General features: G+C 42.5%; 1 protein-coding gene across 6 annotated transcripts in view; it reads right to left on the bottom strand.

Annotated features, from left to right (window-relative positions):
- The window catches only part of MLC1 (modulator of VRAC current 1), a 130,471-nt gene that overhangs the window by 90,867 nt on the left and 23,804 nt on the right, over window positions 1-15,800 (bottom strand). For 5 of the 6 annotated variants that reach the window (XM_073573469.1, XM_073573466.1, XM_073573465.1 and 2 more), the window contains exon 3: window positions 14,405-14,494. The exons of the other annotated variant lie outside the window; for it this stretch is intronic. In XM_073573469.1, the coding sequence (XP_073429570.1) occupies window positions 14,405-14,494 (90 nt within the window). The remainder of the gene's footprint in view (window positions 1-14,404; window positions 14,495-15,800) is intronic. 6 annotated transcript variants of the gene reach the window in all.

Below are 15,800 nucleotides of genomic sequence, written 5' to 3'. Positions count from 1 at the left end.
CAAACATATTTGGCATTCCCACGTCCGTAACGATTCGCTCTATAAAACTGTCCCACTAGTTAACCCCTTCATTGAATACCGTAAAAAAATAACAATGCTTTATCATCATACCGCCATACAAAAAGTGTAATAAAACGCGATCAAAAAGACAGATGTAAATAAAAATGGTACCGCTGAAATCGTAATCTTGACTCGCAAAAAACAAGCCACCATAAATCTCCATCAGCAGAAAAATAAAAAAGTTATAGCTCTCAGAATAAAGCACTGCAAAAATATTTTTCCTATAAAAGTTTTTATTGTGTAAAAGCGCCAAAACATTAAAAAAATCGATATAAATGAGGTATCGCTGTAATTGTACTGACCCAAAGAATAAAATTGCCTTACCAATTTTACCACACACGGAACAGTATAAAAAAAAACAAAAAGCAATTCCTGAATTGCTGGTTTTTGATCAGTCTCCCAAAAATCGTAATAGAAAGCAATAAAAAAATGTAATGTGTCCAAAAATGGTACTAATAAAAACGTCCGCTCGTCCCGCAAAAAACAAGCACTCACGTGACTGTCGGCGGAAATATGAAAAAATTATAGCTCTCAAAATAGGGTGATGCAAAAACTAGTTTTCGCAAGAAAAAGAGTTTTTTAGTGTGTGACAGTAGCCAAACATAAAAACCCGATATAAATCTGGTAATTGCACTGACACGAAGAATAAAGTCGCCTAGTCACTTATACTGCACGAGGAATGGCGTAAAAAATAAATAAAACCAATTCTTCACATGCTGTTGATTTCTTCATTCTACCTCCCAAAGATCGCAATAAGGCTCGGCGCACATTTATCCTGCGCTCTGTGCTGAGCGCTTACACTGGGGTTTCCGTGTAAATCTCTGAAATATGTGATTCAGACAGAACCCTGGATGAAGATTCCCTATAATGAGGCAGATGGAGGCACTGTGGGTGCCATAGGACTTGTGAACGGGCTGTGTACATCTTTTTAGGATTGCATAAAAGTGACGTCGGCCACAGTTTTGTGCACTTCCGCGGTTTCATTTTTTTCAGAACAGAGGCCAGACGGAGTCCAGAGTAACTCTGCTGCCTCACTATGGTGAATGGATCCATCGGAGGTTTCATCTGAATCATCTCACTTAGAGATTTATATGGAAACCGCAAAGTGGTCAGTCAACATAGAGCGCCGGATAACTGGGATTCCAAACATTATATAAAATGTCCCCAAAAAAAGCTTCCACTCAGTCCACAAAAAAAGCAAGTCTCCACTCAGATCCGTCATCTGTTAACGGAAATATAGGGTGCTTCCACGTTACTGGTGGAACAAAGGCTCTGGAAGAGCAAAATGGCTCCTCACCTGCCAAAAGAAATTCAGCAAATTATCCCCTTCAAAATCCAAATGCCCCCCTCCCTTCTGAACCCCAGTGTGCCTAAACAACATTTAGCGCCCACATGTATGGCATTTCTAGTGATGATAGCCCATCTAATTTACAGGTGCATGTCTCCAGAAGCACAGGCTTGCCATAATGTACTGGTCACTACAGCGGCAGTTTGCAATTTTCACTAAGCAACACCCACTGCTGCCTGTTTCTGGAAAACACCAATGGAGTCAAAATCGTCACTATGTCTGTAGCTAAATTCCCAAAGGGTTATAATTTCCAAAATGAGGTCACTTGAGGGGGGGGGTCTTCTTTCTAGCACTTAAGGGTTCTTTATACTAATTCCGCAAACTAGTCCAGGAAAGTCTGCACTCCAGGAGGCAAATAACACTATGTCCCTCCCGAGTCACTCCGTAAGCAAAGTATAGTACTGTACAGCCACATATGGGGTATTTCTGTATTCAGCAGAAATTGTGGGTCAAATTCCAGTGCCATTTTTACCAATTTCCCAGTGTGAAAATGTAAAACTTGGGGCTAACACACAATCTTGGTAGTAAAAATGCAAATTTTTTCTTCACTACCTAATGGTATAAAAGTTTGTGACACACCTGTGGGGTCAATATAATCACTGCACCCCAAGATGAATTCATTGAGAGGTTTAATTGGTAAAATGGGTTCACTTATGGGGGGTTCTGCTGTTCTGGCACCTCAGGGGCTCTGTCAATGTAACATGGCACCCTCAAACAAGTGCAGAAAAATCTGCACTGTAATATGGCGCTACTTCCATTCTGAGCTTTGTACTGTGCCTCAAAAGTAGTTTTCGACCACACATGGGGTATTGGCGTACTCAGGAGAAATTGCATAACAAATTGCATTTCTCCTGTTCCTGTTACCCTTCTACGCTATATACTTCTGTGAAGCACCTCTGGGTTTAAGGTGCTCAATACACAGCTATATAAGTTCCATAAGGGGTTTAGTTTCCAAAATGGTGTCACTTGTGGGGGGTTTCCACTGTTTAGGCCCATCAGGGACTCTTCAAACGCAACATGGTTTCCGCTAATTATTTTATCAAATTTTACATTCAAAAAGTAAAATGGCGCCCCTTCCCTTCCGAACCCTGCCATGTGCCCAAGAGTAGATTTCCCCCACATATGGGGTATCAGCATGCTCAGTAGAAATTGCACAACAAAATGTATGGTCCATTTTCTCATGTTATCCTTGCAAAAGTGGAACGTTTTTGTGAAAGAAAAGTAAATGTTTATTTTTTCCTTCAACTTTCCAAAAATTCATGTGAAGGGTTAAGAGGTCTTTTATCTCCAGGTTCTCATATTAGGCTGACAGCTGAGATATGGGATGATTAAAGGGCCTGTCACACTAAGAGATATCGCTAGTAATATCGCTATAACTAGTGACGTTATAGCGATATTGCTAGCGATATCGCTGTGTCTGATACTTACCTACGAGCGGCTCCCCCGCTGGTTATCGCTGATCGCGCGAGAACGTTCAGGACTGTTTCTCGTCGTCAGCTTCCTGCGGCGCTTCCTGCTGTGAGGGCAAGCGACGCGTGGAGCCGGGCGGGAGGACGCAGGATCGACTGGTGTGACAGGTAAGTAGCGATCCCCGTCCCCAGCGATGTCGCTGGTGAGATCTGCCTGCGTGGCAGCTCACTAGCGACCACTTAGCGATGTACCAGCGATCCTGACCGCGTCATATCGCTGGTCGGGATCGCTGGTACATCGCTAAGTGTGACAGTACCTTTAGTCACGTGCTATTCCTTTTTAATCAATTTCAATGGTTGTAATCTGATCCAAGAACAGTTTGTCTCCAATCTTTCTTTGTCTTTCTTTACATCTTTCAGTTCAGAGGGTTTCGGGTGTTTGTGGTCCAGACACTGATGTCCCGAGCCTTATCAGGTGTCTTGGCGACAAAGAAATATTTACAAAAACGCCATCTTGTTGGAGTTGTTCCTTACTTTGGTCTCTTTAGTGATTTGGGGACATTTTTTCAGGAATAGAAGAATTTGTATCTTTTCGGATAATGATGCTGTTATTTTTTGCGCTAAATTCCTTAAATTCCAAAAATGTCATGGTTATGAAGCTTTTGAGACATATTCAAAGGTCTGTGTGTCCTAAAACTTGGCAAGATTATTCTCATTCCTGGTATAGATGGTCGTCTTTTTGTGAGAGCTCCGGTGTTAACTGTTTATCTACCGATTCTGTTCTGTCAGTTTTTTATCGGATTTAGTGATTGACAAGTATTCTTATTCTTCTGTAGCTCATATAGTTCACAGTATTTCATTTTTTCAAAAATTGTATGATTTGAGACCACTGAGTGGTATTTTTCAAATGAGACAGTTGTTAAAATGATTGAAGAAAGAGGTCTGCTCAGTAGACAAATGGCACCACATTACTATTGAATTGTTATATAGGTTATTGTCAGTCTTGAATATTGGTGTGCTCATGCAATTTTGAAGTCCTCTGGTTTAAAGCGGTATTTTCTATTTCCTTTTTTGCAGCGTTAAGGATCAGTGGAGTAGTGTCTGTTAACAAGTTTTCTCCTTCAGGAAGTTTTTGGGATGATTTTTGTTTTAGAGCAAGATGGTTTTAGGTATCTGTAAATCAAAGACTGACCAGTTGGGAAAGAGTTTGTGGGTGCGCCGGTCAGTGATTAATAATAATAAAGTTGGCCCTTTCCTCTGCTTGCTGGATTATCTTGCTGTTAGACAGTCGTTTACAGGTCCTTTTTTACCATTCATTTAAATGGTTCCTTTGTCACCCAGTTCCAATTCAAGTTTATTTTTAAGAAATCCCTACAGGTTTGTGAACTTTGAGCATTGTAATTTTTCTTTCCATTCTTATATAATAGGAGCTGCGACGGAAGCTATGAGATTGGGTTTTGGGAGAAGGAGCTTGGCAGATGGAATTCTAACAGATTTAATAATTGCGTTAGACCACAGTTGATTCTAATCTGAACTTTTTTGTAGATCCTGGAAAAAGATGTGTTTGGATTGTGCGACACTCCATTATACAAAGAGCTTCATTACGGAAGTATGATGGTAATTTAGGTTTTTGAGCCCGAGGCTGTTCTGTAATGCTCTATTTGTTACAGAGTTTTGAAAATGGGGCGATTTACTTAACCAAATTCTGCATGGCATATTGATTTTCCAATCCAAAAAACCTAATTAGGGTTCTTTTACACTTGCCGCGTTTTTGCGGCCCCAATAGATTTCTATGGGTCCGCAAAAACGGCCCGCAAAAATACATCGGAGCGCCGTGTGCGGTATGGCCGTATATACAGCCGTGAAAAAATATCGAGCTTGCTCGATATTTTTCACGGCTCACGGACACGGCCTCCATTTAAATCAATGGTACCACAAAAACAACGGTAGCTTGTTTTTGCGGTACACCGTATTTGCGGATCACCGTTTTTTTCCCTGAAATTTGTCACAACAGAGTAAAACAGCGATCCGAGAAGGTTTTTTTGGGGCCCGTTTTTGCGGGAGACCGCAAAAATCACAGCAATATGGCCAGCAAAAACGGGCCGCAAAAAAAAACGGCATGTATAAAAGTAGCCTTATTATTCATGCTGGGGGCAACAAAGTCGGACGAGTTAAGACCAGAGATCTGATTGTGGAAATGCAGAATGTACACTTGTATTGCAAGGCTGCTTTTCTAGATTCACATGAGGTTTTTCAGATATGATCCCCAGATTATTATGGAAACGTTTAACGAGATAATATTTTTTGGATAAAATTAGAAAAAGAGTTAATAGATTGTTACAAAAATGTATGCAGTCCATAGGTGGCTTTTCATATTGGCACATTCTCTTGTAATGTTTAATTTCAGGTTTATTCAGACAAGATATGGTTCATTTATCTGAGAACAGTCTCGATAGTTTAAAGGTTGGTCTGCAAAATATAATTAAAGCTGCAGTGTTTGCGGGGGTCATGTCGGCTTATTGACCGTCATGGCTTGTGGGAAGTATCACATAGCCTTCTGGCTTGGTGGCTTATATGGAATATTTAACGATGGACTGGATTGGCCACTTGAGTCGATTAAGGACTGAGTCGTTATTATTGTTATATCATTATAAGGTTTTGTTGGTTTAATTGGTTACTATTTAAATCATTATTCTTAATAAAGCACTGTGGCCTTTTTTTTTAGCCCAAATCAGTTGTTGTCTTTTTATGTATGATGGTTTGATTGTAAATACTGTATCTTATTTAATGGAATAAGTCCTTATATTCCCATGAAAGCCCCCGATAGTTGGCTAAAAGGGGGCTCATGGGAATATGGGACTGCGAGTTTTTAGAACCTGTTATAATAAACGTTTGCTAACTATAGTGTTCTTCTTCTGAGGTACAATAAGGGTTAAGAAAACGGTGGGAGAAAACTACTCAGGTTGCTGGGCAGAATATACTTACCTGGAGTTGGTTTTCCCGCCCGGATCCTGCCTAGGATTGGTGGAAGCAGTTACCAGGCAGTTTCAGAATGTATTTAACCTTGGGCGCAGGAGAGATTATGTAATTCTGACAGGAAACCTGAAGAAAAAATTTTCCCATCCGTCCACCCCTATTTTAATCAACTTCTGTCGCTTTGCTTTATTGAAGGGAGGTAACACATAGCCTTCTAGTTTGGTGGTCTGTATGTAATATTTAATGATGCACTGGATGGCGACTTGAGTCGATTAAGGACTGAGTTGTTATTATTGTAATACTAGAAATAGGCCCGATGCTCTCTCATCGGGAGTGCGGTGTTCCCCACGCAGGCGCAGTACAGCCGCGTCGTTACAGCGCATGCGCGGGTAGAGCGCACAGTTGTGGCTGTTACTGCGCATGTGCAGGAATAGCGGTGACATATACGTCACTGCTATTCCCACGCATGCGTAGTAACAACGCGGCTGTTATTGCGCCTGCACAACTGACTGCCGCGGTGCCTTATGGGATGTGGGGACAGCGGCCAGCTGGAGATTATATATATAGATTATTATAAAGTTTAGTTGGTTTAATTGGTTACTGTTTAATCATTATCCTTAATAAAGAACTGCAGCCTTTTCTATCCCAAATCAATTGTTGAGTCTTTTTATGTATGATAGTTTTAACTGTAAATACAGTGGGGTGGGGGTGGGACTGATGGCTGAATGGAAAGGCACCCCCTCAGACTGCATGTTTTAACTGTTGCCGTTTGGGACAGGCATTCAGGAGATAAAAACAGAAGACAGCACAGGCTTGCACACTGTTCTAATAGGCAGATGCTGTATATGTAATACTGCCAGCATCTACAGTAGAGGTCCCCAACCTTTCTGACCTTGAGAGCCACATTCATCTATGAAAGAGGGTCCCGAGCCACTTTCAGCTCTGAGAGAGGGTCTCGAGCCACATCCAGCTTCTGCCCCACTCACAGTAGTGACAACCAGAGCCTCCATTACCAGTATAATTACAGTCAAAGCTTTTCCACTGAATTCACACCAAGGCAGTATGCCAAGTTTCAGGGTTTCCTCTCTTACCCCCATTCAGATCTGCTCTTCTGTGCAGGGCTACACACAAAAGTCACCATCTGGAGATCTGCTCTTAACAGCTGTTTTCTACTGTACAGCTGGTGATAGTACACCAAGCTGGCAGACAGTCGCTAGCCACACATCACGGACCTGCGAGCCTGTAACAATTATAGTGGTACACTCAGAAACTTCTTGGCTTGAGACAAATGAGGCAACATAACCAAAATAAGGTGTCAAGTCTGGATTATACAAGCAAATGTAGGTGGAGCGCGTGAGCAACAGTTAAAGTAACCACATCAAACAGGATGATATTAGAAGAAGTTCATATACAGTACTGCTGCAAGCAAAGTCTCATGGGTGAGAGATTAACTGAAGCGGGCCGAGCTTACATGTCCTAAGCAGGCCGACTGAAGCACATGCTGAGAAACACAGACACCCAGCTTGAAGCAAGAGCACCACTGCGATCTGGGAAGGTTTGCTGGAAAGGCTGAGCCAGATTCTCTGGAGAGGATAAGTCTCTTGCAACTCAAAGCCAGGAATTATTTAATAATAATTATTACTATTATTCTAAAGATTTATTGATTAAAATGAACTTTTGTTAGTTGGAAAACCCCCTTAAGGCTGTGTGCACACGTCCGTAATTGCCACGGATTTTATGCTTTTTTGCCGCGAAAATGCTGCAAGAGAGCATAAAATAAGCATTCCATTGAATTCAATGGCATTCCGCACATGCTGTGCATTTTTCTGCGGCAAAATCGCATCGCGGAAAAATACGCACAATTCATTTAACCAACTGTAAAAACCAGGCCAAATGTTGAACCTAAAGGACTAAATCCTCCCAACCTGTTACTTGGATTTTCTTTTCCTATATGTCTACAGTGTCTAGCCTTTCCAGGAGTTTTAGCTTTGTCCTATATGAGGGATGGATGGCTTAGGCTCCATTTACACTAACCTGCCGGTGGCCCTAAACAACCACTGATCAGTTAACCTTTAATGATCGACAGTCATCTAATAGCCTGTTTATACATGTAGAACAAATGAAACTATGTTCTCTAAATGGATCGCTGTGTGCACATAGGTTGCCATAGTCAGGGCAGTCTTAAGAGCATTATGAGCTCCTGAGTAGAGATGGGCGAACCCAAACAGTAAAGTTCGGCATTCCTACTGAACGCCTACTGTTCGGGCATGGACACCGAAGACAGACTTCACCAGAAAGTCCGTGTTATTGTTCGGGTTCGGGCCGCAGAACACTGAGGTTTCTTACACTGTCATGACAGCATAGCAAATACTGCCTCTGATCAGCGGTAAAATTACCACCGGTCAGACAGCCGCAGATCCCACGTTGTGAAATGACAGGGTGAGCCTACAGCTGTGATCAGAAGTATAAAGTTTACCTCCGGTCACTCGTGTCGGCTGGTGGGACTACTGCTGCCATCAGGTGCCGCCTGCTACCGCTAAAAACAGTGAGAGCAGGAGCAGCTGGGATTATTCATCAGCCAGTGACTACGCTGAAAATTATATTAAAAAAAAAAAATTAGAAAAAAAAGAAAAAACGGCATGGGTTGCCCTGTATTTTTGATAACCAGCCAGGCAAAACTCATAGCTGAGGGCTGCAACCCTCAGCTGTTAGCGTTAGCAAAACTGGTTATCAAGAATAGATGGGTCCCAATGCTGTTTTTTTAATTATTTTAATAAATAATGTAAAAAACCACGTCGGGGCCCCTCATTTTTGACAACCAGCCTTGCTAAAGCAGAAAGCTGAGGGCTAATATTCTCAGTCTGGTAAGAAGCCATCGATGTTGACTCCACCAAGTCTAAAATAGCAGCTCGCAGCCACCCATAAAAGGCACATTAGATGTACCAATTCTGGCGCTTTGCCGGGCTCTTCATATTTGTGGGGTCGATGTCACCTTTCTGTTGTCAGATGACATTAAGCCCATGGCTTAGTAATGGAAAGGAGTCTATAAGACACCCATCAATTACTCATAATATAGTTGTAATTTAAATACAGACAGAGCAGGTAAAGTCTTTTATTTGAAATCAAAACACACTTTTCCATTTTTATTTAAAAATGTCTTTATTTACAATATAACTATAGAATTAGTAATGGATAGGTGTCTTATAGACGCCTCTCCATTACTAAGCCGTGGACTTCATGTCACCGGACAAATACAAAAGGTGACAACCCCACAAATATGAACCCCAGTTGCCACTGCTACAGGGTAAGTGTGATGAGCCGGGCAAAGTGCCAGAATTGGCGCATCTAATAGATGTGCCTTTTCAGGGCAGCTGCGGACTGCTATTTTTAGGCTGGAGGGGCAAATATCCAGCCCCCTGCTGTCTGCTTTAGAAAGGCTGGTTGCCAAAAATAGGGGAGACCCCACACCATTTTTAAAAAAATTTATTTACATAATTTAAAAAAACAGTGTTATTCTTGATAACCAGCCTTGCTAACGCTGACAGCTGTGGGTTGTAGCCCCCAGTTGTTATTTTTGCCTGGCTAGTAATCAAAAATACAGGGGAACCCATGCCATTTTTTAAATGAATTTATTTATAGCGCAGGCGGCAGCTGATGAATACACCCAAGGACCACCACCTGCTCACGCTGTTATTAGTTGAATATAACACTAATTATTATCCCCTGCTCACGCTGATCACTGGCAGAGCAGGGGAGAATGATGCAAGCCATCTTCAGTACCCAAGCCAAACAACAGCGATACCTGTAATGCTGCTTCCCTAGCGCCGGTACATGTGGTACTGATGCAGCACATGGTTGCCACACATGTGCAGCAAGTACTACACACACAGACATTGAAATCTCCGGTAACAGTTTTTCCGGTACCAGAAATATCAGGACGTGTGAAACCGGCCTCACATTGAGAGCTGGTGACCCTTACTTCAAGTTCTGGTCAGTCAGAACTTAAGTTCACAAGATGGTTGTGTTTGATAGGAGCGGCGCTGGGAAGAGGTGAAGACAGCAGCTGGCAGTATAATACTAGGATCAGGGAACTTAGATTAATAGCACCACTCCAGCGGAGAAATAAATAATAAAAAAAAGCATGACAGAGTGGTGCTTAAGGCTATGTGCACACGTCAGGAATTCCCGCGGGAATTCTGCAACTCCCTGCCGCGGGAAATACGCGAGAAATCCGCATGCATAATTCCCACGAAAAACTAGTGTTTTGCAAGCGTAATTAGCTTGCAGAATACTAGCATTTTCCAAGCGATCTGTAGCATAGCTTGGAAAACTGATTGACATGGTGGTCACACTTGTCAAACATAGTGTTTGACTAGTGTGACCAACTTTTTACCAGGGCTGTGGAGTCGGTAAGCCGAACCTGCGACTCCGACTCCTCAATTTCCCTTACACCGACTCCGACTCCAACTCCACAACTCCCACATATATTGCTTATATATAAGTGAAAAATTTATTGTAGTACAATGTGAACATCAGACATTTAATCATTTTTATGATACAATAATCAAGATGTAATACATAGTTTATTACATAGTGTTATATATTGTAAGTGGCAAAAAACAGTTTTCAACAAAAACATACTAAATAACATTTGTGCAGTCTATGAATTTGTTCTAAGAAATGCCTCCATCAGATCCTCCTTCATAGATTACCTCAAATCTGACCTAATAATTTTAAGGCTAGAGAACAACCTCTCTACACTAACTTGGGTTGGAGGCAAAGCCGTAACCACATGGGAAACATCTCTAACAATTTCCGGGTATAAAGGAATTGCCTCATGCACAGTCCGTTTTGATGAACGGTTGAATTTTTCTATTTCTTTGAGAGCAAGTGAAACAATTTGCTGAAATATGGTCAATCTGCTTGCTATAGGAGACGGCGAGAAATCTTTTTCCTTGCGGCAACGCTTTGCCTGCTCCATGTCATCCAAATACTTGTCAAAGTCAAACTCCTCATCCGATGAGGATGAAGATATGGCAGCAGTAGCACTGTCAGGACCCAAGTCCTCTTGCACCTGGCAGTCCTCCTGTAGGCCACTCATCCTAACTGCTACCTTAGTCAGAGCTTCTTTTCCTTTAGAAAGCTGTTGATCATCAAGCAGTATGCGATGACTTGGGTCCACATAAACAGCTGCCAGAAAAATTTCATTTTTATTTTATTTTCCAATAACTGTGTCTCTTTCTGTTTCATTGAAGCAGAAATGCCATCTACGATTAAACTTCCTCATTGGGACAGGCAAAATAGGAAGTTCTTCAACTCCATTATGAAAATGCCAGGAGTTAAATCCTCAGCTTGTAATTTTTTAGTCACAGTAAATGGGTGATTAAGCAATTCCTTCAATTCAGCCACCTGTGTCCATTGACCTTCATTCAGGGCTACCTGAGGATTCGCCATATCTATAAGAAACTGTTTTAGTTCAAGCAATCGCTCAATCATTAAATAAGTGCTGCCCCACCGGGTGGCTTGATCGACAATTGCCCCTTTCCCAGCACGTCTCTTCAAGATGGAATCAATTTTAGGGGTTCTGGCGGCAATAACCAATTTCCTCACTTTTCCAATCAGATTTCCAGCATGTCCCTCTTGCAGACTATCTCTTATTGCCAGCTGCAGCGTGTTCACAACACAGCGCATGTGATGAATATGAAAGTGTTTTGAAGCAGCTTCAACAAGATCATCTATTTCAACAGTATAATTTTGCTGTTCTTCTGCTGTAATATCTGTTTGTTCCTCAGTTACATGAACAGGACTGTGGCCTTTCATCTCAAACATACTGAATCCTAAATTTTCTTCTAGCTGTTGTTCATTACTCTCATTCATCAGTGTAATTGTACTTATGTTTAAAGCATTGTCCGTTACAATCGCAAGAACCTGTTCTTTTTTGAGTTCATAATCTTGCAGAACTTTTTCCACTAAGGACTGGAGAAACTGGCTGCTGTGATGAGCTTTAGCATCTTTTACTGCCAGTGTCTTGGTAACAATTTCTTTGTGGTCAAAAACATATCGAACATTGATGGCAAAATAGTTCACTCTGTGACGTATGCAGGCATCCATTTTAAGAAACATGAAACGTCTTTTGAGAGTCTTTTTAAGATCTTCCTTTTACAGAGAGCACATAATAATCACCTACAATATTAGCATTAGTTAACTTCCTGTGACAGAGATGAGCAGTAGTACTTTCACTGTGCAGGGCAGGCACCCCTCCTCTCTCTGGTGAAGACAGCAGAAGACAGGACAGGACAGGAGGGGAGATTGCCCCCTGCAGTCTGGAGCCAGTGCAGGACGGGAGCACTGCAGCATACAAGTGAGTTTTGATTGGTGCATGCCCCTTATTCTAGGGGGGCCGCTGCCCCCCCCTGCTTCTCACTGGCTACGGCCATGATACACACAGCGTTTTTGCGGATCCGTTTTTTGAAGTAAAATGCAGTGACTCTGGGCATCCAAGCAAAGTCAATGGGTCTCAAGATATGACATTCAGACACATCGTTTTATGAGGATCCGTTTTTGGGCTCAAAAACGGATGCTCACAAAGAATGAGCATGTCAGTTTGTGCAGCATTTTTCTAATCTGCTTTTGCTATTGAAAACATTATCTATGAGCTCAAAAACCTTTCAGGTGATGCGGTTTTTTAAAAAGCTGATCTGCTTTTGCAGCTGAAAAACGTATCCTCAAAAAACGCAGCAAAAACGCTGTGTGTGAATGCAGCCTTACATCAGGAATAGAAGAGCCATTTATAGGACATTTCATAACTTTCCCAAATTCCTATGAAAAAATATTCAGCATATTCTGCATTGAACTACTGTACCCAATTTTTTACATATTTTGGGAGTCGGAGTCGGTCCATTTTATACCCACTCCGACTCCACCAAAATGTTCACCGACTCCGACTCCACGACTTCGACTCCACAGCCCTGCTTTTTACTATGAGGCTGCCTATGCAGCGTCAGTAGTAAAAAGATATAAAGTTAAAAATAATTTAAAAAATAAAACATCGTGTTATTCTCACCTTCCGGCGGTCCACGAGACGGCTACATCATCAAAGGTCATTGTCGCAAGGCATCGCTGGGAACGGGAGTTGGCGGGAGCATCGCTGAGGCCTGCGGACGCTGCGTGGGACGCCGAAAGGTGAGTATATCACGATTTTTTATTTTAATTCTATTTTTTACAGGGATATGGTACATAGGGCCTGGAGGAGAATCTCCTCTCCTCCAGACCCTGGGTACCATCCGCACATTTTCTGCCGTGGAAAAATACGCAGCATTAGCACAGCATGTGCGGAATGCAATAGAATTCAATGGGTTGCTTATTTTATGCGTTTTTGCAGCGTTTTCGCGGTGAAAAAACGTGGCAAAAACGCATAAAATCTGCGGGAATTCCGGACGTGTGCACATAGCCTTAAGACCACTCCTTTACTGTTATACTTCAGTGTTAGGCTGAGTTCACACGTGGCGTTTTTTTCGCGTTTCCGCGGCGGTTTTAAAAATAAGCATCCCATGCATTCCTATGGGATTCCGCAATGCTGTGCTAATGCTGCGTTTTTTACCGCGGTAAAAACCGCAGCATGCTCATTAATTTGCGGAATCGCGGCGATCCCGCACCCATAGGAATGCATTGTTCCGCTTGCTTCCCGCATGTGGCTGTGCATACCATGCGGAAAGTAAGCAGAACAATTGTGGATGGTACCCACGGTCTGGAGGAGAGGAGACTGTCCTCCGGGCTTTGGGTACCATATCCCTGTAAAAAATAGAATTTAAAAATAAAAAATATTGTTATTCTCACCCTCCGGAGTCCAGCGCAGCCTTCCTGCTTCTCTCCACGCTCCCGTTCCCAGTAGTCCTTTGCAAAAATGCTCGCGATGACGTCCCTTCTCGCGGGATCGCGAAGTCTCGCGGTCATTCGCGCGACGTCATCGCGAATTACCGCAAGACGTCGCGATCCCGCGAGAACTGACGTCATCGCGGGCATTTTCGCAAAGGATTACTGGGAACGGATGCGCGGGACGTGGGAGGGTGAGAATAACACCATTTTTTATTTTTTTTTACATTCTATCTTTTACTACTGATGCCGCATAGGCGGCCTCAGTAGTAAAAAGTTGGTCACACTCGTCAAACACTATGTTTGACGAGTGTGACCAACCTGTCAATCAGTTCTCCAAGCGATGCTACAGATCGCTTGGAGAACGCTAGCATTTTGCAAGCTAAATACGCTTGCAAAATGCTAGTTTTTCCGTGGGAAAATCGCAGGAATTTAAAATGCGATTTTCCCGCGGACTGGAATTCCGGAATTCTCGCGGTAATTTCCGCGAGAGTTCCAGTACGTGTGCACTTAGCCTTAATGCAGCATTATACTACGGTCATATCCTGTTATAAGACCGGTTTGAAAGACATATTTTGCCTTGTTGCCCTCTGTTTTACACTGTAAATATGACAAAAAAATACAGAAAAATTGTACACTTTACCAGAACATAATAATATTATGTGAATCTGTTCTTAAAGTGCGTTAGTTATGCCAAACATAGTAAACTCTTCTGTCTTTTAATTTAAGTCATACTTACAGATCCTGCTGCACATCTTAAGTAGTCCATTTCTGAAGGGAATACATTTCCTAAGTAAAGTGAAAATCCTGATACAGCAAGAAGACAACTCTGTAACAAAACAATGCAAAATGTTGAACAGTACATTGAAGAGTACTGAAGAGTACTAAACTTAATAGCAAAGCCACAAAAAAGGACAAAAATCCTCCAAAAATTCAAGAATTAGTTAAGCATAAAAAGGACAGCAGTGCTTACCTGCCCAGGTCTCAGAATGCAGCAAACCCATATAGTAAAGATGGCGGCAACACTGGTGCAAAATACTGCCACTCACAGCCTATCAATTCAGAGGGGGTGACTGCTTAGTATATGATTGCACAAAAGAGGTTTGTATAGGGCACTATTCACATACAGGCAATGCACAGTATCTGGTTTACAGCCTATTAGTGACACCCATACTATTCGATCAGATGGGCTGCTCAGTACTATCTAAATGCAAGCCTCTTTTGTGCAATCATATACTAAGCAGTCACCCCCTCCATGAATTGGTAGGCTGTGAGTGGTTGTCTCATCAGTATTTTGAACCGGTGTTGCCGCATCCTAAGGCCTCTTTCACACATCAGTTTTTTGCCGTCAGGCGCGATCCGGCTTTTTTTTGTAAAACCGGATCCGGCAAAATGCAATGCCGGATCCAGTTTTTCCCCATTGACTTGCATTAGCGCCGGATCGCGCCGGATGGCATTGCGTTTCATCCGTTTTTTGCCGGATCCAGCTACTTGTCTCATTCCGGCGTCTGGAAAAAACGGCTGCTGTAACGTTTTTTGTCTCCGGCAAAAAAGCCGGAAGCGCCGGATCCGACGCTTCCGGCTTTTTGCTACAATGAAAGTCTATGGGCGCCGGAATGTGCCGGATCCAGAAAAAGACGGATCCAGCCACCGGATCCGTTTTTTTAAGTCTGCGCATGCTCAGATCCAATTGGCCAGCCCCCAGGAAACAGATATAACCTGCTAGACGGATCCAGCAGAAAAACGGATCCGTTTCTACAGTTCTCCAAAATTTATGCCGGATCCGTTTTTTCTAAAAATAGCCGGATCCTGCCTGATGGCAAAAAACTGATGTGTGAAAGTAGCCTAATAGTGCATTTGTTCGGAGACCTGGGCAGGTAAATATTGCTGCCCCTTTACTGCTGTATTAATTACTGATGAGTACTGCATAGTGATATAGACATGTGTTTGGTTTTTAGTTATCGGCTTGTCCGGGCTTTGAAAGGGAGCTAAACTGCAGTACTCCGCAGTGGCCACCAAAAATTGTGCGGAGCTGGAGAGTTCTGCTCCATTCATTTGCTCACATCCAATCAATGGTCAAGAAGGAATCAGCGGATAGTTGAGGGTATAATACCGGGCATCCCCAACAAACTTTG

This window comes from Dendrobates tinctorius, unplaced genomic scaffold, assembly GCF_039654945.1.
Source record: "Dendrobates tinctorius isolate UK_male_01 unplaced genomic scaffold, ASM3965494v1 ptg000035l, whole genome shotgun sequence".
NCBI lineage: Eukaryota > Metazoa > Chordata > Amphibia > Anura > Dendrobatidae > Dendrobates > Dendrobates tinctorius.
This window is presented reverse-complemented; position numbering and strand designations above follow the sequence as displayed.